Source organism: Temnothorax americanus, unplaced genomic scaffold (genome assembly GCF_048541705.1).
Source record: "Temnothorax americanus isolate GAGA-0224 unplaced genomic scaffold, ASM4854170v1 Scaffold16, whole genome shotgun sequence".
Classification (NCBI taxonomy): Eukaryota; Metazoa; Arthropoda; class Insecta; order Hymenoptera; family Formicidae; genus Temnothorax; species Temnothorax americanus.
In genome coordinates this window covers 3,016,265-3,039,142 of record NW_027509297.1, presented here as the reverse complement: position 1 = coordinate 3,039,142, position 22,878 = coordinate 3,016,265, and the positions used below count along the sequence as shown (strand labels likewise).

The window sequence follows — 22,878 nt, the reverse complement described above, 5'->3', positions numbered from 1 at the left end:
TAATTTTAAAAATGTTATGAAAGAAAGAAAGAAAGAAATATAATAAATATTTTGCGTTAGAGAGAGAGACCTATTAAAAGCTGCGTTATTGTTTGCGCTTGGAATCGATATCGCGAGAACTTTCAACGACAAACGAGAACAAAGCGTGTTATAAGCTCCAACCAGTTCTCTCCTTTGACGCTGTTACAACAAACCGCTCTTTTGCAAGTGGAAACGTCGATTCGCCGGATGTTTATCGGCCGCACGGTAGCGAGCGCAAGAACACAGCCATGCTTAGAAACAGCTACTCGAGAGAATCTGTTTGTGCGGTGCACTTCTCTCTCTGAAGACGTTATCTCGAAAGACTTAAAAATATTACCCGCGTCTGGTAGCGTAAATGTGGCACGCGCCAATATGATTCTCAAGCATGTGCGCACGCTCCATCGCTTTTTCGTCGAGAAAAAAAAAACAACCTACTACGAAAAGAGCCGACTCTAGAAAGCTGCTATCACTTGTTAGTGACCGAAATACGGTTTATACTCTTGTATGTAATATTGATGCTAAGAATACTTTTGAGAATACTTTCTATAATCTCTATAGTTAACAATAGAGCTTTCCATGTTCGTTACGGAGTTTTTTGCTCCGAAATTTTTTATAATTGTACTTAATATCATAGGACATCTCCTACAATATATTTTATAAAAAAATGATTGAAAAAATAATAAATGTAAGAAAATAAAGCTGAAATTGATAGCAATACTACTGATGGTAACTTTTCAGAAACTTATGCTCACTATATCTACAATCAATGTATAATTTACATAGAATGATAATAAAATTTGCATATAATTCCAAGTATTTCAAGAAATTAAGAAAAGTATCGCTACTTTCGAGTATAGCGACGAAGCGAAAATTCTGCGAGCGAGCAAAGTGCACGAGCTCTTCGTCTATTTCGCATGCTAATACGATTCCGCCATCGAGAACCGCCATCGTTGCAAATGCAAAACGCCGCGCCGTACGGGGTTTTTGCGTGGATGCAATAAACAATAGATAAGGTATTCGACTGAGGCGAAAGACGAAGTACGATTACGGCAGGTACGTGTCTTGCTTACGAATTAGCTATCGCTGACTCACCGGGCTTCTGTCCGATAAGATAAAGCTTATCACCGATGGTTGCGGTGCGAGACTAACCGCTTTCTTTGCCTCCACTCCATGTCGCTATTTTCCGCGATCGTAGAAACGTTCCTTGAAACACGTTTCAAATCGAACATCGCTCGACGCGCTAATAGTTACTCCGTGAAATCAGCAGTTCTTAATTTACTTCTTCTTGATTGGTATAATCGAACGTCCTAGTTTGTCAACGCGAAGTCGATCAATTGAGGTAATTATATTAAAGCATTTTGCTATCGACTAATTGCATAAATTTTGCTTCTAACTTCATCTATATATGATGTAACTATTTACAGTATTAATAATACTTACGAATACTTTTTTAAGGAAACAATCATGCAATGACTGCTCATTAGAAAAAACAGCCAATATTGCTCATGGCAATATGTATTTCCTATAATTTGCGATTATATAACGAACAATTTAGCTCGCGTGTGCAAGAGATGATGTACGTAAGTAACATTTCGTAACGTTTAATAAACATGAATAGCGAATAATGCAAGTACCCAGTGAGTTGAATGCGTGAGAATGACATAAATTTTATTACTATACGATGTGGCACTGAATCGGACTATAATTTACGACGCTATTATTTTCTCAACGAATCCTTGAAACTGATGGCAATCTTCACTCACTTTACAGGCAATTTTGATTTTAATGTAAAATTTTTGTTGGCTGCATTATAAAATGTATCTACATCAGAGTAATTACAGAAATAAAATTACTGACGAATGCATCGAGGTTGTATAAAACGAGATAATACATAAATAAAACGGTTCCCAATTAGATGATTGCATATAAAAGTCGAGGATATATCCATCCATTATATTTACCTGTCACATCTCGTCAATAAACAAACATTGACTAGAATTGTACCAGGATTAAAAAATAATCAAATTATTCGTCGCGCGAAAGGATAATATAGAGAGCCAATCGAAATGCATGAGGAAGATTAAAAATGGGAGATGTAAACTGTCAAAATAAAATCCTAATAATATCAAACTTATTCAATTAAAACTTTCCTCTTTTAAAAATCTTTAAATTATCGAATCAAAATCTATTCTAGAAACAAAATTACATGCCTTTAATTAATAAATTCTGTGTGCACACAATAGATAAAATACTCAATAGATAAAATAAATAATAATTTTACAACATTTTTTAAACTTTGTTGATTTAATTGCATCAAATAAATTTAGAGTTCAGTAGTTATTGTGTGTGTGTGTGTGTGTGTGTATATAAGTTCTTTAATTTCTATTCTTTAGGAGAGTAGAAGAATAATGTCATTTGTCTTTCGTTGGTATTGATAAACGAAACGCTGATTTTATTTCTCGTAAAGTTTATATAGGCAGGCACATCAACCGATAGCAGAACGTGAAGATAGAACGTGCGTTGACCGGTATCAGGTTCAAGATAAAGGAATAGACTGAAGAAAGAAAAGATTGAATTGCAGACAGATATCGCGTAATGTGCGACCATTAGCGCGCGGTAATCGTTTTCCATGAAGAAATCGACATCTAATTCAATTTCGAGGCTCGTGTTTGGTAAGAAGACGTGATGTAATCGGACTGAAACAATGTCGGGACAAAATGAGATTCGCAAGGAAGGGATCAGCTAGAGCCCGTTACTAGCTAGAGCCCGGAGCGAGCCTAGTCTGTCAGCCAAAATAAACAGAATGTCACGGATATAAATAAAGCTTTCACTCTCTTCGTTCTTCTTTTCGTTAAGCTGTCGCGCTTGACGTTGTGACAGAGGTCCCTTAATCGGCGTGCATCCCGTCGGAAACACCGCTAAAACGGTTCACCCGCCACTACGTCATTGACAAGAATAATTATAGGACAAGAGGTAAAGATCGTCCTTCATTCAGTAGTTTCCTCAATTATGAGCGAAATGCAATAGCATGGCACGAGATTATGCAAAATGGTAAGTGGAAATGAGCCTCGACATGTTACCTTGAATAACAGGTAATTTATCTTACAGAACTATTTAAGAAGTTATTGCGTGAACAAAGAAAAATTATTCAATTAAATAAGATTAATTGTTTGACACCATTCTAATATATTTATGTATTTATTAATTTTTTCACAGAAAGAAAGGATTAACTACTTTAGCAAATTTAGTTGTAAAATAGGGATAGCTAACATTTTTTGCAGAAAAAGCTAAACTCAACAAAAAGTTTTGCTACTATTGCTAAATTGTAGCTCTCGCTGCAAAAAATGTTGATTATCCCTAAATGTGCTGTAATGCTAATCCTTTTTTTCCATGTTACGAAAAAAGATATTCTACAACTGTAATTGTTAACTAATCTCTTTCATTCTTCCACTTGGAGACTTATTCATAAATTCGCGTTGACAATTGTCGGATACTAATTCTCATAAATGTTATCATATTCAAAGCAATTCACTATAGTGAATCAGTCCGGTTATATAAGGATGCCAATGCGCTGTGTATGTACGTTGTATCTACATGTTTCCGAGAAAGTAAGTTTTACGTTGGCGACTAATCTCGCGCTTTGTACGCGAGCTCGTGAGCTGCTTTATCTGAATTCGGCTTACGTCAGTTGCGGCGTTCATGAGATTCACCTAACGACAAGGCAACTATAATACTCTGATACCGGATAGCGTGCGTTCTCTTCTTGTTTACTATTTTCCCGTTTTACCAGGATTTGCATGTAGCTTATACAACGGCACTATTCATGGCGGCCGCAGCGTCGCGCACGTCCCGCATCCTATATGGAAAAATCCTTTTCCATATTGCACGTGCGCGTGGTTACGAATAGCCTGATCTCGGTTTCGGTTACACAACACGTCGTGTCTATTCATTTTTATATACAAAACGGATGTTATGCACTTGTACCCCAGTTCCGTTCGCTTATGCCGTAAGTAAATCGAGTTTTTGCCACCTATCGGCGGTAATCCAGACATAAATCAAATGATTAACATAACTATACCCCTTTCTTACAACTGTTTCGATAATTGAGATTTGTGTAAATATTCTAAATTTTTATTTGAAACACATGAATGTTCGTAGTGTTAATTCCGTTGGTTATTCTTGGTGACACGTTGCAATGGGCTATTCTCGCTTTACATTATATCATATTTTTAAGCGCCACATCCAAGTATTATGCAATACATTTTTTATCGTAACATCTATTTAATATGCTTTAATCTTTGCACTCGTTACAATTGTTTCAAATATTTAACGTATAATAACAATACTAATATTATATTCTGTAACCTAGAGAGAGAGAGAGAGAGAGAGAGAGAGAGAGAGAGAGATTTTCAAAAATATAAATATAGTAAAATTGGGGAGCTTTTTTAAATTTCATATTATATAAATTCATATATTAAATTGTAACTTAATCATGGTAGTAATGAAAGTTGTAAATTAGTAATATATGTTTCCCACGGTCTTCAATATCCTATTTTTATTAATTTCTAATACAAATCTCTTTTTTCTGCTAATTCCTTGAATGATACTGTTGGAAGTTTTATTTTTGTTAACAAATATATAATTTTAATAAAAATTACATCGAGAAAAAAAGAAAAGACTCTTCTTACACATTTTTAAACAAATATATTTATTGTTACATACTATTCTTCTTCGTTTGCTTACTATTTTTAGTATTCGAATGTTTCTCTTAGAATGTTGTAAAGAAACGCATTTAATTGCGTTGAGAAATTTCAAAAAATTCTTCAGAAAATGTAGGTCCTTTCTAATTATCTATTATCCAATTGCATTTTTTTCCACTTGCGATATTTTTACCACTTAGAATTGTCTTCGTTAATTTAATTGAAAAATTAAGATGAATTCAATTGTGAAGCCGTCGCGAGATTGAATAGTTAACCAATGGAGTAATTTCTGTTTAACGCGTAACTGCTGGTAAACAGGATCGAGCGTCGGTCCATGTAACGCGGTTACTTGATCTAGGATCTTGTTCGCGCAACTGCGCAGAGCTCGACCGTAACAAACAAAGTGTCAGAATCAGGTTTCGGTTAACGCTAAACGCGAGGTGTAAAGCCGCTTGAATCTTGGCGTGATTACAATTTGGCATGTCATTTGCACACAGCGCTGCTATAGAGCGCCTGAAACGGCGTTGCGCATCGATGTGAAAAAAAAAAACGGCCCCGTGCACGAGCATCCTTTGGGAGGGGACGAGTTCTTATGCGGCGCAAAATAAAAAAAAACAGGAGAAAGACAAACGGGACGAGTAAAAAAGGGGAGAGAAGGAGCGTGGAGGGTGAAGCATGGGACGGAAGAGTGAACGATCGTGCGAGAAAGAAAGAGAAGAAACAGAGAAAAAGGGAGAGGAAAGAGAGGAACCGTACGGTCCAGCCGAGCGCAGCACGTGACGGGTGTCGTTAATATTTCATTAGCATTCGTTTTGCGTCGTCCCACCGACGTGGCCGGTTTTATATACGCTTTACGTTACACCCCCGTCCAGCCGGTAGTCGAATTTTTATTGCTAACGCGGCGCAGTTATCCGTAAAAAAATCGCGCGTTTTGCCGCGTTCGTTGACTCTCCTGTTGGTTTTCGCGATACGATCCCCCGATGCGCTTTTCGACGTTCTCGTTTTTACATGGCTCTTTCCCGATCGATGCGCGATGGAAGAAATTAGAGAACTCGAAGTAAAATCTTCTACATGAATAATATTCATGCATCACGAGGGATCATTATCTTTCTCCTATCTTTTCAATCACATTCATTTACTTTTGATAAGCGTTATTAAGAATATAAGCATTAAATTATGATTTGACACTTTATTTATAATTTCTCATATAGTAAATATTTATATTTAAATGTATATCTATAACGAAACAATTTTTAATTTATAAAATATGGATTTTATAATGAAATGAGAAAAAGAGTCAGTTCATCAACCTTTGTCTTCTCTCTAATCATTCATATAGTACTCTACCAATACTCTAGTATTACTAATTATTACTTTTGTACTTAGTACTTTTCTGTTACTTTTGTATTAAAATAGAATCACTCTCTGAATGGAATTAACGTTTATACAATATCTACGCAATATATAGAATAATATCTGGTGTTTTCTGCCACCAGGTAATGTCTGTAATTTATCGTGGTGTATTATATATACGAACGACGCAATATTGTCCGAGTGAATTCACTAATGAAAGTGGAGAATTTAAAAAGATCAAAAAGATAAAGAGAAAAGGAACGTGCCATGTAAGAATTCGCGTGCAAGACGACCCTTTCGTCGTCCTGGTAACTGTATGTTGCAAAATTTGTTCGTCTCTGCCCATCCTCTCACGATTTTCCTGGCCTACCTTATCGTCCTATACCGTTTGGTACTTCGCAGCTCGCTTATGTCTTCTTTGACTACGCAATCTCGACAAGCCCCTCAAATCAACCAATTAATTATAGCATCTAATGAACGCGCTTTGAGCTGCATTCTCCGCCGAGCGAAGAGAGTTAACTTTACCTTCGCGACCGTTATTGTTGTCTTCTCCTTCGGTTATACCGCCGTTGCTCGGCATTCCTTAATCGTGCCAGAACGTCGAAGCGATCGAGCAATCATTAAATAAGACGCTCAAAATCTCATTATATTTTTATAAAAGATTTAGTATCTTTTATTAAAACTAAAATTCGGTTCATACGAAAAAGATCCAGATTTAGTTTGTTTATAAGAAAACATAGATTGGATTACTTTACGAAAAATATATCTGATATAAAACGCTACCACATCTCTTGATTGCTTACTAAAATTACATGCTTTTGGTGTAGTAGCTAAGCTGTATACCTATAATATATACCAGCACATTTTTTGCTTTAATAGATCGATTAATAAAACAAGTTGCTATTATTTTAATTTTTACCAATCGCTTAATGTAAGCAACAAAAGTACAAATTTTTTCTTCTCATGCGAAAACAATACTTTGGTTTGCTTAAAAATTAATTCGATATTAATTCACTTACAATATGGTCTGAAAGCATTGCGATATTCAAGTTTTAATTCGCAATCTTAGCGCGTCTCGGAGAAATAATTAAAATTTTCACTCACCATTCCGGTTCTCGCTGTCGGCCGGCTTCATTTGGATCGGATGGCGCATCTGAAAATAAAAGAATCAACGATATAGTTTGCGTTCCCGCACTTCGCAAGCGTCCGCGCGGGCGCATGTGATAAAAGTTACATTTATTATTGATAAGACTGCCGATATCGCGTCGACGTTAGAGAGTGGGTTCGAGTGCAAAGTTCGTTCCGCGCTTTTTGAAAAATGCAACGACAGGAAGCCGTATTCTGTGGTTTGCGGTTCGCTCTCGTTGTACTTACGTAGAGATGAGTATACGAACGCAATTCGCTCGGTCTTATTCTAAGAATTCTTTCCTATTTCGTGCGCGAGACCGAAAATCGAACGCGATATAATGCTGGAATTCGCCAGAATGTTTTACAGAACGTTGTACCGTTGATGGTACAAACATATCTATATCGATGCAGCGTGCTTTTTCCGGTTGTGCACGATAATTTACCATTATATATTTACTGATTCCTTAAAAATATACTAGCTTAAAATAGATCTTTTTTTTTAATAACATTCTTAACTATTTTTTCAAAAATTTTTACTATTAACTCTTTTAAATATTTTGACAGTTAAATCATAAACATGTTTTATTAGTAATTACTTAGAGTTAATGAATAACACGATTTCATTGCGCAATTATAACTTAATTTATCTCATAAAAAATTTCTACATTTTTTGTAATCAGTTATACGTAAAAAATATATTAATTTTTCATACACACACACATTTATTAGAAATAATTTTAAAATATAATTTATTAATAAAAAATAGCTATCTTTAAAATCGTCATAAAATACATATTCTTTTAGTATTTCTGGCGTATGCTCTTTAGTGCTACATTAGCTAAACATTTTTCTGTTTTTCAACTAAAATAGGCATTAATATAATTTGACGTTCAATTATCAACAAAATTTGATATAAATAATTAATAAAAATCAGAAAATATATTACTTAAAAAAGGCAGTCATTAAAATTCTAATACGCACTTCTGTAATGACAAAAATATCGCGATAATAGAGTACTCGTTATTATATAGCAAAAAGCCATTGAAACAGACGATATTTATGAGAGAACGCATGGAAATCAAGTTTGGAAAAGTAGATTTATCGTATGACCAACCGCTTGTGTGAACATGAAAATCATTTCGGTGTATTCGCTCGAATGAATGCAATGAGATTTTCTGCGCAATGAATCGATGACTGCACGGCTACGTGTTCGCGACAAATACGCGAGATCTTCATAAATAGATAAGAACTTAGAAGCACCAGTGCATAACTGCATAGTAGTGCGATATACGCCATACGTGTGATTATCTACGCTCGTTGTAATAAAATCGATTTATATCAAATTTAATTGTGTGGAGTTTGCTGCGGGATAAAATTCATTGCAAGCGAATGTTTTAGCAATTATACAATTGAAACAGAATACGTGCGAGTTGTACACAATTTTCAAGTAAATAAATGTTATCGTGGCTGAACACGTGCGCAGGCTTTTATATTTTTGCCGTATACATTTAAAATATTCTCTCAGATTATTTCATAGAGATTTTTTGAAAAAAGTGCACTTAATTAAGCTTTTTTTTAAATTGCGATACGCAATTAATAGCTTAGTACAATAATCGATAGACCTCAACTATTTCGTTTACAATGCTTCGTTCCGTAAAAATTGCATTTATTGTATTCGCAGAGTAATTATCGATAATATACAGTTACTATATATATATATATATATATATATATATGTAGGTCCAGGGGTATGTTCCGGGACTGTTTACGTTTTTTGAAATGTACAGTCCTGGAATATAACGCATATATATGTAATCAGATTCAAAAAACTGTCCCGAAAATTGCCGTAAGACATCAATTTTTTCCAGGACAGTCCTGGAAACTGCCAAATGTCCCGGAATATACCGATATCAAAAATAAAAGTCCCGGAACATACTTCCAGACCTACATATATATATATATATATATTATTTTATTATATACTGTTTACAAAATAAAAATTTTTTAATACAACATTCTTTATATTGTATGAATTTCTAGATATATATTGCTTAACAGCTGCCAGCACTAGCTGTCTTGTGAAGACTCATAAAAAATTAGTGAGGTGATTATTCTTGGCAAATAAAAATGCAATAGCTATATCATAAAGTTAAGCCCTTCCAGCCGAGATGATGCATTATTGCGCCATAACAAAATAACTGCATGAGAAGGGAAAGAAAGAAAGAGAGAGAGATCATAAGAGAGAAACAGAAAGGGATATCATTTATAGGTACGTTGCGATAGAATCTCCCTTTTTCAAGGAAAATGGCAGCCAGTCTAACATTTCCATTTATTATGATAGTTATTACACGCCGGAGCTATCAGTTTTTACGATGCTCGAATTATATCGATCGAGCAATTTATACTTCAACGGGAGCCATGAAGAATGAGTTGTGTACGATCTCCTCCACTTTCAAACTCCTCATTTTTAATTTAATTATTGGGCTCGTTAAATTTAACGCCATCACTAAGTTCTGGCGACGATAAGAAAGCTCGGTGGAAACGTTCGAGAGATCCTCGATGTGCTGCCAGTCGTAATGAATGACTCACGGCGTTGCAAGAAACGAAAGAAGTAAGAAGTACACTTCGTCAACACGTCATCGTTAATTGATTAAATACGAGCAGCCATGTCATCATAATGTTTTAGAATGATAAAAGATACTGATGAATATATATAAAAATAAAAAGAGCGATATTGCTTATTGGAAATATTTATGAAAAGTTAACATTTGTGATTGTTTAAAAATAACATAAGTTAACTTATTCTAAAAAATTTTTTTTAACTATAATAAGTCGTTATTTCTCTCTTTGTCACACTTTGTTTATTCGTGTAACTTGTTTCCAATTCTTGATATTTCTTTATTTCGTAAACTCTCAATTGCATAAACCATTAATGTATAATAAGGGAGTTATATTGCTTCTGTGGATCTCGGATTATAATTCTTGTATAATTCAATACAATATAAATTGATATTGAGGTTTATATACTATTGATAGGTATTTGTGTCATGTTAGGTATATTCATGCTATCATCTATAAATTTATAATTCTATTTTCAATTCCATAAGTATAAGCTATAAATCTGTTCAATTCAAAATGTCTATACTACATATCTTTATAAGAATGGCGAGTTATAATACGGGCCTTTCCATAGATAGTCGCGTTTATAGACAGTCTATAATTCCATAAACAGTCATTTTCATAACTCCTTGAATTTGATGTAATCCGTCGGGCAGTTATATACGATCATTTTTAGGGCCGAAAGGTTAAGACTTCTCCCGCAGAACATGTTCACTGAGAACTTCGGCGCTCATTTGCCATGCATTCATTCCCGAAACTGGGTTGCTCGCAATTGTGCCTCCGGTTCTATCTCGCAGCCGTCTGTGCCGGGAAGGATCATCCCAAGATTCGAATTCGATATCCGTATCGACCAGTGGGATCGATACGCCAAGTCAGGTATAATCGGCCCACCAGCCACGATTGCGATCGAAGATTATGCGCATCGACTAACGACCCATATACCACAACGATGATGCAATCTGGAGGCACCAGATTCGCTATATAGAGCTGTAAGCTAGTATACTTTACCGATACGAGACATATAACGAGACATAATACTGTGCAATAGCTTCAATATTTTAAGTACACTATTCTACATATTGAAAAAGCTCATATTTTCAATTTTTGATAGCTTACATCGAAATATCACTTGGCTAAAAAATATACGTTATTTTATAAGAAATAAATATATTTTCAGTAAATAGCCTTAGTGATTTAAGATAATCTTACATAACTTGAGGATATAGCAAACTGTGATAATGTCATCAATAACTTTTTCATAAGTCTTTATTGTTTGTTTGGAGCTGTGTTTTTAAAATGTTCCATAATTTTAAAAATATTAACATATAATGCAGATTTAATTTTCAATGGTTGTTCGTAAATTGAAGGATAACAGCCAGATAACGAACGCGTTGTTTGTACGATTTGTCTCGAGTCTGTCATAATAAAATTTCTCATTAATCCACGGCATGCCTGGCGATATAAATTAAGCGACCCAACAGATCAAGATATTTTACGCACTCATAAATAGAGCACTGGATCACTCGACCGTGTTGCTTGGAGAAATGCCTGCTAGCCGGCCTCTTAAATCAACGAGCGGAAACGCTTGTATAAAAAACCAGTCGTGCCTGTCGTCTTTGAATCTTCGTGAATGTTTTAGTTTGATGCTCATAATCGCATTATATTTAGAAACAATTAACATTAATTAAAAAAGTGTAAAGATTAATCTAAAGCTGATATAAATCCGAATCCATGCGATGAATTATAAGAATCTAAAGAATGGTTTTTGATATCATGAAAAATACAGTGCAAAAAGAATTCTGCATGCCCGAGGATGAGAAGATGCATCCCGTTCACAGGGGTGCGCAGAGATATCTTGTTGCGAGTGAGTTCAGAATATTCTATTTACGAATCTCCTCGATACTCCGGACGCGAAAGAATTTCTCGTATCGCAATGTGAGAGCCAGCTTGAAATTCATATCTATGCTAAGCGCGTGGCGCGTTTGAGTTTAGTGCCTTCCGCATCGTACCTTTATATTGCGGCCGATTCGGTAATTTCGTGCATAGCAATTCCGTTTAAAGTCGACGGATGGTTCGATCCGTAGGCGAGGATAAACTCCGTCTTCTCGACGGAATTTTTATGGAGGCCCCGTAATTCGAGAATAGCGAGTTTCGGTAACGCGAGAACGTCTCGGTGAGAAATTTGGGAAAGCGTGAAACGATACCTGGGCGATACCTGGCGCGAAGAAATTAAATGAGATCTCACGGAGTCTAAATGTTCCTCGAAACGCTGATATCTTTGGAATAATAAAATATCAGGAATAGGTGAGGCGTAATCGGCTTTTAGCCTTTCGAACGTGCACAATCCTCCTGACGGACTGCAATTCTCGATTTTTAATCCAGACTCTTGCCAAGAAATGAAGTTCAACAGTTTTCGCGCAAAAGAAGGAGCCGCCAGAGTTGGAGTTACACTCGTGAATTTCTCCCAGCGTTCATCCTCATTTAGGAAGTGCAAGTTTTCTTTCGTAGAAATTCTTTTTCCACCATCATAAGTCGGAGACCCGACCTTTTATCTTGCGAAATTTTAATCCAACCATATAGCAGTAGAGATATTTCGAACACTCACAATGGATTATAGTATAACTGTTTTACGACATATAATAAGCTTAAGCAAAATTAAGTTATATCGTTATAAATCAATATCAAAAACTTTTAATTTTTTTTATTGTAAAAGAATTTATTAATTTTATTTTGCCGCGGACTATCTCATTTTTTGGTATAGTTATCTGAAATATTTAACATTTTAAGTTACCTACACAAGTTTACTTATGACTCTGATTATCATAATTAAAAAATTTCTTGTATTTTTACCGAAAATAACATATTAAAAATTATCTAAATACATAGATCTCACATCAATTATTTTGTAATCTTTCACTAGTTTATCAGATACGTTTAATACGATTTAATACATCGCGGTCTTTTCGTTTCATTTCATAATTAGTTTTTTAATAGTTCATTTGTACATCCATTATTTTTATTATATTCTACTTATTTTTTTATATCTTTTTAAGATATGTAAGATAAACTATTCGGTCTCAACGGTAACTCTCCTGTCTCCATGAAAACAGGGTGGAGGGAGAAGACTCGATTTAAAGTTATACCTCTGCTTACGTATTCCCGTGTCTCACTCATTTCCAGAATACCGAAGCTCCTTTATCCTTCTTCGCTCGGCCGCGTCCGGATTACGAAAGTATAGCAGTTCCGCTTTCCTGCCGGAACGCGGTACCGTGCGCGTCGCGACGCCGACGCCTGCTGACTGCTCCGGCTTCGTGACTTTTAATCTCGACCCCATTGTAAGACCGGTGGAGGGTAATTTTTATAATCTTCGTGTGAGGATGGGGAATGGTGTGACGACTGGATTTAAAGTTGCGCCGTCCTCTCTTTTCCGCGTCGTCACGCTTTAAAAAGAACGCGCCTTCACACCCAACGCTACTAGTCCTTTCTTTCCCCCTTTAGCCTCTCCTGTCTTCACCTTGAGTCGCGTAAATTCTGCCACTATCTCGACACCAATCTCTATCCTATGCTTTAATCGTCGACAAAATTACAAAAAGTGCGGTAATTCACACTTTCACCATTTGCTGACGCTGATTTTCACGACTTTCAATCTTCACGATTTGCTTGCTCATATCAAGATGGGGATACTTTTCGTGATATTCGTACCGCTTCATATTTTCTGAGATATTAGGGATGTATAAAATTTTGTAAACAAAAATAGTCGCAGTTGAAGAATGAGCAAGACTCGATATTTATAAATGTTTTCCGTTAGCTGTGACATGTTTCTTCGAAAGTATTTGTCATTTTGCACTTTCGATCAAGATCGAGAAAAATGTTATATTATTGTTCTGAAATTATTTGCTTGCTTTTATGAAAATTGTTACTTTGTAGAATTATTTTATTGAATCTGGAATATGCGATGCATGCAAGTGCGGTTTTATATATATTTCATATTTATACTGCAGTTTTTTTCAATCCGTATCTTCTATGCAATAGTCGAGTTTTATTACTTGCAAAGTTTATATATACATATATATTTCAAATTTTTCACAAGAAGTTTCGAAATAAAAAGAATTGGTGCGCTTGTCTTATAAAAAAAAATATATATATACACATATTTTTATATGACAAGCCTAGCGACAAGCGCACCAATTCTTTTTATTTCAAAATTTCTTCTAAAAAATTTGAAAATATTCATCGTTTAAATTGCATATTCGATATGGTGGTCAAGAAATTTTGCAAACAAAATTGTATTTGAAAGTTCAAAAGAATATATACAATATTTTTTTTCATTTACAATTTTCTATGTAAAAAGTCATGCATATTCCACTGCATATTTTTAGAAAAGTTCAATTCTATCAGAAAATATTTTATTTGCTTGATATTTTGTGAATGCATGTTTGTTGCCTTTCGCGACTTTAGATATTCGCACATAGAGAGATCGCACGCACACTCATCGTACTAGCGATATGAAAACAGAGAAATATTTATAACTTATTATACTCGGTACTTTTTTAACTAACGCACGGAAAATCTCTCATATACATGCTGCAAAATACAAAGTTGTCAATTTTAAATAATATCGGCAATGGCGAATGGCGATAGTACTCTCGATCAAGAAAAAACTCGCTTTTGTTCATCTCTGCCCGCATATTTCCCACCAGATCTCTCGACTATGCGGTATAAATTCAATATCCACACGGTAAAAGCCGATCGGGCAGGGTGCGCTTTGACATTCGAAGGGTTGCCCCGAAAGTGACAAGGGCGCGTAGGCGGGGTGGCTGGATGGGATGCACGGCCGTAGGTAGCGGGTATTAAAATCGACGTATTCGACTCAAGGGCTCGGCCGTCGTATATCGTCAGTTATAAATTCGTTTCACGTACCGCCACGTCGGGCAGCGTCGACAGAATGAAAAAAAGGGTACGACGAGAGGGTTGGCCGGGGGGGGGGAGAGGTGGCTGTGTGGCCGACGGCCGACGGGATGCTTTTTTCCCCCGATGGTTGGCGGACGCGCGCCCGCGCGCGGCGAAGAGAGCCTTGTGAAAAATCTGCATGGATTTTAGCGACGACGCGGCGCGGCGCGGGAGAAAAAAATGCGGCCGCCACGTGCATCCGCGCGAACCGACGCTCGGCGAAGGGTGGGCGCTGCGCGCTGCGACACGGCGAAACCGATGTTCTCAATGAAGGGAAACATGAAATACGAGAGCGCCGGTGGCACGGCAGAGCCTGGAGTGAGAAAGGATCAATTTCTGGTCGATTTTGCGCGACGGGAGCAAACATGCTCATCAAATTTATGGCCACGTTTGGTAATTCTGTCTTTCAAGGCCGGTTTCATCAACGTCATTTATCTTCAACCGCATTTCCCATGATTCTCTGATGTATTTTTGTAGTTTTATTCATTTTTTCAAAGAGCACAGAGCAAATTAGTTGAATTAATTTCAAAATTAACCAAAACCAGCAAGTAAACCACAATTGTAATAATAATAAATTATATTATGATAATCATTGAATCAATTGTTAAGTTGTAATGCGAGTTCTTTTGAAAAAAAATCGAGATGATACCTTATCGCAGCATGAGCTCTATTTAAGAATATACAAATTTTTTGTTAAAGACAGGTGGATCAATATGTATTATTTCGACATTGTCAATGCTGTCGATAAAGAAAAATAAGATAAATGACATGTAAAGCGAATGTGGTCGGATATCCTTCAATAAAGACGAACCAATTTCACATTAATTCCGTTCCGCTCCAAGAAATATATAGTTTATCAAACGTATATAAATGTAACTTTGCAAATATTTAATAACTCTGCCTGTTGGAGCAAAATTGCGACTATCCTTAGAGCTTCAAAAATTGGAATTTATCTCTCATTATTGTATGTGTTGATATAATATGGGAAAAAAATATAGGAAAATCAACTGCGTAAAGCCGAATTTATGAAGACGTCTAATAGTACAATCTCTTAAAATGAAATTATGGTAACATATATCCCAAGTGTTAGCGAACAGTGAGGGTTGATTCTTTGCTGTACGTCGGAATGCTGCGTATGGCGGAAAATTAATTTTCTTTATTAACAAGCAACAGGGGGACTGTTTTTGAGCGGGTCGACAAAATACATTCTCAATGACGGAGGAATGAAATACGAGAAGGCCGGTAACGTGGCATGCTGCATGGAAATAAAAAAGAATGAAAAGTTGGTAGATGTTATGATAGGAGCAAACATGCCTATCAAATTTATGAATAATGGTTGTTTGGTAATGTAACCTGTCGAGGAGATGTAGATAAACATCAATATAGATTATAGATCATCAATTCAGGCATTTCGCAAAAAGTGGTCGTTTAACCCTTTGCAGCATCACGTTATATATAGCGCAAAATAAATTTCCCGTTGTAACAAATAACAACAACGATTTTCAGCCGAAATACACTAATAAATCATATACGCGGCACGTTTTATTGAAAAAACATAAATATATGCATTTGTAAAACAGATTTATTTAAACATTTTGCCAGACTTTATTTATAAACAGTTATTTAAATACCTGCTGAATAATCAATCAAAAATTGTCCGGTTAAATATTACCATCAACTAGGTTATAAGCATGGAAGATTAAAATTTAATTGCTAACTGGTCAATAATATTAATTAATAAACATATTTACATTTACATAAAAGGAGTAATATTATTTGGCTGTTTGCTAAAAAGTCATATTATATTATCTGATATTTCTCGATAGCTCATTCCCATGCACTATGTTAATAATATATAATTATATCGACCTTGAGATTTTTCAAAATATTTCTTAAGTATGATTTTGAAGACCGACGCACTATTTATGAGCGATCAGGTATACCGATACATATACGGGAAACGATACATTATCACATTTTGTATGCCGCCATTGCCCAGACGTATTTCATCGCCAGTCGCAGGGAATGCATAAATTTTTATCGTAACACGACGGCGCGGCGGCGTCATCGTTATCGCAACCGGAGACCTCGGACGAACACCGACGGTTTCCGGCGCGAGTTGTGAATGATGCGTCGTCATTCAATTTCCGCTACGCGGCTTTCTTCGGGGAACGGAGCTCTTTCAGCGCTTCGCGTGACCGTGAGTTTTTGAGAGTTTTCGCGACTTATCTCGGCATACGATCTCGTCTTCATTTCCGTCGCGCATGTCACTGGCTTTCGTCGAGTCGCCAGCCCGGAAAGCCGAGGATGTCTGACGTCTTTTCATGAAAAATTAGCGAATGCACCCGTTTTGTCGAGCAGCTTGTATAAATGCTCGATATGTGGATCGATCCGCTAGTACACATTTTGGCTTTGCGACTTTGCTCGTTCTCTCATATTGAATGGGCGCCGCGGAAATTAAACGATACCTGCAGATGATATATATTTGAATATAAATCCGTTTACTTCAGAGAGACTTTGCAAAATGAAACACAAATCCTGCACTTATATATATATGTTTAAAATACGGTGTAGTAGAACTATCGATTATAGAGTTCAAATAGCGTGTCCCTCCGTTATAATATTTATTCTTCGCTCTCTTTCTTCTAAAATAAACGTTATTTAAAAAGAAAACGGCTTCTTAAATATTGGCATTTTCTGAATATACTCTATCTGTTTCGAAAATAATTTTAGGTATTTAATTTTGACAGTTTTTCTGCGCAGTTTCTGCACAGCAAAATATTTACAAAATTGGCACAACCACCAGTCACAAATCTTTGAAGAAACCTCTATTCTGACGTACGTCGCGTAAATATTGGTGTCTATAGCCAGTCAAAGGGAATTGTTCCAGAAAATTGTAGGTATAATAAAAACTTTATGTCTTCCGTGAGGGAAATAAAAAAATTATGGTCTCCACTTTTCATAGAAAATGCGGAGAATAGTTATGAGCCATAATTTAACGCGCAATGAATTACGCGTGCAATCGAATCCGTTGTAGCGAATTTTCCGGATTTCCTATCCCTATTCTCGGTTTTACCTGCACATAATCTTTTTAACAACTCTTACATTTACAATAGCTAGTTTATTCATATGTAAGGTTAGGTAAATAATTATCTGATCGTTAGAAATCATCGGTTTTTGCTTTTAATAATAATTACTAAACTTTTGTAGAAAATGATTAAAATTCGTAATAAGAACGTTAAACTCTCAATTAAGCAGTAGTTGAGTAGTGGAGCAATAAGTTAAACAAAATTAAAATTAATCTTTGTGTATCTCGTATATATTTAGTTAAATTGAAATAAATATATAAAATCTTAAACATTTGTATATAAAATATTTAAATGGTGTATTATAAATATTGAAAAATTGAAGTCTTCTTGTGCTACATGCGATATCCATAAAATAAAGCCTAAAAAATCCTCATTCTTGAAATAATTGGTCAATATTTCAGACGTGATATTTTTCACAAATATAATTTTAATGCAATTACTAAGCTAACCGAGATAAAAAATTGAAACACTGGCTGTTTCTCTTCGAGTTTCGACAGCAACGCTAATCTTCCTGCGCGATTATGGTTATATGAGCTATATAATTTAATGTCCAACGATTGGCGCGCGTTGCAATCAATTACCCGAAATTTCCAGAATACAAATGGAGTACTAAAAGTGATTAAATTACTTGGCAAGCCGGCATTCGAGTAAACCAGCCGCGGATTGATACACGTGGGTGTGCGTGCGCGTGCGTTGCGCGCGAGCGACGAGTGATCATTTATGCGTGACTGACGTCTGTTTACTTGCCACAGATTTACTCCAGCATATTGTACGATCGGCCGGTTTTCGTCAGCGATCTAGACACGGCCATCCGGCGCGAAGGGACGTATCGGCGAGAACGTTTAAACAAAACATTGGTTCTTCTCCTTCCCTTCGACACGTGGACTCACGTACACAGTCATTTTGAGATTGCATATATACATGTGCGCATGCACTGCAATGATCTTGCTCGAGCAGTTATTTATTTATAATTTTTATAATTCAATGATTTTAGATGCAATACTAGATACGAGTTGAGCAAACGAATAATGAATGAATATATAACGATTACGAATTTTTAAAATTCGGATACGCTAATCTGATTTACTTACAAGACGGAACGTCAAAGAGAAAGTATCAAATAAATTTGATATCGCGTTTGTCAATCGTTCGTTATCTGTTCATCACTATTATCTACTTTTATTTTCACTTATTTTCCTTACCTCTCTTTTTGGAAGTGCATAACATGTGTATTGCGGTTTTCGCGTACACATGCTCTGCTCTACATCACTTCATTTTCGTGACTCTTATACTAAAACTGAAGAAGTTCACGACTCGCAATCTTTCGCTCGCAGAATACAATTGCAATTGATTACCTTCGCGATGACTTTCGTAGGAGCGAGCGCGCGCCGGCTCGTTTCGCGTTCGCGCTATCAATTTCCATTCCGCGATTCTATCCAGCATGGGCGGGCATTTCCGTCAGCGTGCTGCATTTCTCAGGGAAATGGGAATCGATTTGAAGAACGCTGCTGCGAAACTGCAGTTGGCAACACGCCCTCTGCCTGTATGTCCCCGGACGCCATCGGGTCATCCCTCTGGTGTCCCATTCCGGCGGATCAACCCCTCGCGCCTTTCTTTCGCCATCCCGATCTCCTAAACGTGCGCTTTTTCACTGTCCACGAAATATCTTTACAGCGGCATGTGCGATGTGTCGTTGCATTTCTAACCTTCCTTTTTCGTCTTCCGGACAGTCGATCGAAGAATTTCGACTGCCCGATGAGAAGCGATTCGCCAAGTGATAGAATCGCAAACGGAATAAAGAAAATTGTCGAAAGCATCACGGAAGATTGGCATATTAAGCGATATTAAATTTTTTACAACACATTACTGCGAATCTAAGATTATTGTTATTCTTTTGATAATTAGAAAGCCATGAACGCGAAAATAAGATAAAATATCGTAGGATTACAAGACAGGTCTAAACATTTACGTTTCGGTCATTGTGTATTGATTAATTGTCGGTCAATCAAGTGAAGTTAATTCCATCTCGGATATTAATTGTGATTTTATTAAGTCAACACTTAAGCAAAATATTTGATTATCTGATTTAGAAAAGTTGATAAAATTTCTTTGCTTAATATCCTTGGTAACGTTTTAAACAAGTCATCCTATTAAGAGCTGATTATTTGTGATTGCCTTATATATGCTGAATGAGCATTGCAGAATTGAATTCGCTTCAACTATCAGTGAGTTTGGAACTTGAGAGCTCGTCCGTAATAATAATCCTCATCATTTTTGGTCTATACACGCTAGTCGCGCGATATATGCAGCTTCGTCGAGAATAAACTAAGTTAAATATGTATATATAATATACGTAGATACAAATAGTAAAATTTGATGACGAAAACAGCAAGTAAACATGATTTGTAAAACGTTGCTGCTTAAAAAACGGTAACCTAACGAAATGTTTAATTGGAAATATTTCTTTTAGCGGACGCGTTTCGTTGAAAGTTTTTGCCGGCTAAACAGTCGATCGAACATTTTATCAAACCGGCATTTTATTCAATGTTTATTCAATTTTACAATCCCGTTTTCCTTCGATTTGACGCACACCATGTCGCAAGCCATATATATACTAACACGTGTGATGTACATAAGATATTACAGACTAGAAACTATAGTATCATAACTTATCGTAAAAAAATTTATACTCCTGTTTTCTCGACTCATTTCTCTTACAGCAACGGTCCAATTATACGTTGATACTTTATCAAGAAACATACTGCAACTAAAAAAACGTAAATTTAGTATAATAATAAAGAAGACTACGGATATATATGCAAAAAACAAACAGGATGTTTTGCATTCATGTCGAGATCGAAGAGTTATATGAAAGATCGATTTTCACGGAAAAGAAAAAGGATCGATTGCCTGCAGGCTCAAGGAAGAGCGCTCAATAAAGCCAACGTTATTGTATCGCGCGTATTCGATGCTGCCCAAGAACGATAGTTTCCTGTCGGGGAGATAGAGAGGGAGGGAGAAGAGCTGGTCCGTGAGCGACTGCCAGGTAGAAAGAAAGATTTGTCTCCGTGTCACGAGAGATCACTATTTCTTTATTTCTGTGCCGAGTGGGATCGGTCTTCGCGGTCGGCGGGAATATTCGATGACTCGGGATAATACACCGCGTTATAATATCCCCCGGGAATTGGATTGAGGTCACAACGGGGTGGATGGGAACGTACAGGCGCACGTATACGCATATACATATACAAAACGTCACAATTGTGCGCGCTCGTCGCGAGACAAATCGGTTATTCGTGGATCGCCGTATGACTAATTGTTTCGGAATCAGATTTTTGCGGGAATTGTGCTCGCGGTACTCCCACTCTTTCCGCCGAGTAAGCGCGGAAGTAATCCCCCTCCTGAAGCGATTTCATCCCCCGTGTATTTCCATTTGCATCCGACTTAAGCGTTTCATTTGTCATCGTGGAGTTGTAGTATACCTCCATACGGACGTTCTGTGTTTTCGATTTGCCTCGGATTACGCGGATTTCACGGTCATTAGAGATTTTCGCGAAACTCAACTTGAGATAGCAGATACAAGTGTCCGATCATGATTAATTCATCTGTAATTTATTGATAATGTTTAATTAATAAGCACTACTATGCTCGAAATAGCAATTTTATATATAGACGAATAGCTAGAAACTCGAACTGTGGAAAAATTATTTTGTATAACCACTTTTTAAGTTTAAATTTTAAATATTTTGATAATTAAACTTTAATTTAAATGCCAGCGTTGATGTTAAAATCAACTAAAAGTTAAGTAAATATTTTACTGTTTTTATCTGAAGCTCTGCCAGCGTTCTTCCATTTTAATATTGAATGACTCTATAATTAAGTCTCCATTTTTGTGTGCGTGGGATTGCATGTACGCATGCACATGGGTACACACGCGTGTGAAATTGATAAAAATTGTATTAAGAAGCAAATTCTAGAATTGTTTTTATACGTTTCGTAATTTTCGGTAAAACAAATTGCAAATTATCGGGACAAAATCAACCGAGGTAATTATTTGTTTTACTGTAGATATAATCAAATTAACGTGTTTCTAGCTGCAATGTATCGTGTTGCTATACATGTGCGTAAGACGAGCACTATATAGGGAAGTTGCTGACCTAGTTGCGAACTAAGAGATCGATCGAGGAGGAAGAACACAGTGTCTTCTATGAAATTACATTCAATTCTAACAAAGAAAGAGAAGTGCTTGCTGTTGCCACCATTTCCGAGGAAAATAAAAATGCGCTGTAAAAACAACAATTGTCGCGGTAAAGTGTTCTTCATTCATCAACGAACAAGTAACGAAATAAAATTATCGGTTATTGTTGTAGCAATTATATATCGTTATGATGTCATAAATTACTAATACAATGTTTGAAGCGTTTGACAATATTCAATAATCGTACCGGATTATTCCTATAATTGGCCCAAATAATGCAGTTTCATAATTGTGCTGGGATTTGACTTCAGGTACAGACTTCAATTTTGATTCCAATTCCCCGAAAAACATATACTAAATCCTAATATCATTTACGATAGTAATAAAACGCAACTTCCGTATTTAAAATTCATAATTGGTTCAAAAATTTCTTCGAAATTATTAGCATCAATCATAATTAAAAAAAAAAAAAAAAAAAAAAAAAAAAAAAAAAAAAAAAAAAAACGTTACACTTATTCGCAATTGTTTAAACAGATCTGTTTGAACAATTTCCTGGAGGTAAATTAGGCTTCTCATTTTGCAACTTGCATTTGTATTTTAATGTATCTTTTGTAGTTTTAGGAGATTAATTTTAGTAGAGAAGATTTACGAAGAGACATATATTTCCCTCCAATTCTTTTTCCTTAAAGTGCCTCAGGTTTATCCGCGTTTCCAGTTCATTCTCATACGCAGAGACGCACGTGTGTACCTTTCCCTTTTCTCATTCTCTTTCACGGTTCTCTTCTTTTTTCCAATTTCTTTCCGGCAAATTTATCCGGTA

At 36.1% G+C, this 22,878-nt stretch overlaps 1 protein-coding gene and 1 long non-coding RNA gene across 28 annotated transcripts in view; one reads left to right on the top strand and one right to left on the bottom strand.

Annotated features, from left to right (window-relative positions):
• LOC143895616 (CUGBP Elav-like family member 1-A) overlaps positions 1-22,878 on the bottom strand; it is a 553,022-nt gene that overhangs the window by 61,432 nt on the left and 468,712 nt on the right. For all 25 annotated transcript variants that reach the window (XR_013256373.1, XM_077402904.1, XM_077402903.1 and 22 more), the window contains one exon: positions 7,179-7,227. Coding sequence is in view for 24 of the 25 variants with exons in the window: in XM_077402904.1 (XP_077259030.1) it covers positions 7,179-7,227 (49 nt within the window). In the remaining variant the exon portion in view is untranslated. The remainder of the gene's footprint in view (positions 1-7,178; positions 7,228-22,878) is intronic.
• The window catches only part of LOC143895625 (uncharacterized), a 38,908-nt gene continuing 17,201 nt past the window's right edge, over positions 1,172-22,878 (top strand). The window contains exons 1-5 of one of the 3 annotated variants that reach the window (XR_013256375.1): positions 1,172-1,360; positions 1,477-3,072; positions 9,261-9,471; positions 9,544-9,813; positions 10,498-15,269. This is a non-coding gene — a long non-coding RNA (uncharacterized LOC143895625). Of the gene's footprint in view, positions 1,361-1,476; positions 3,073-9,242; positions 9,472-9,543; positions 9,814-10,497; positions 15,270-22,878 lie in introns of those variants that run through there. The other 2 variants (XR_013256377.1, XR_013256376.1) reach the window with 2 other exon arrangements.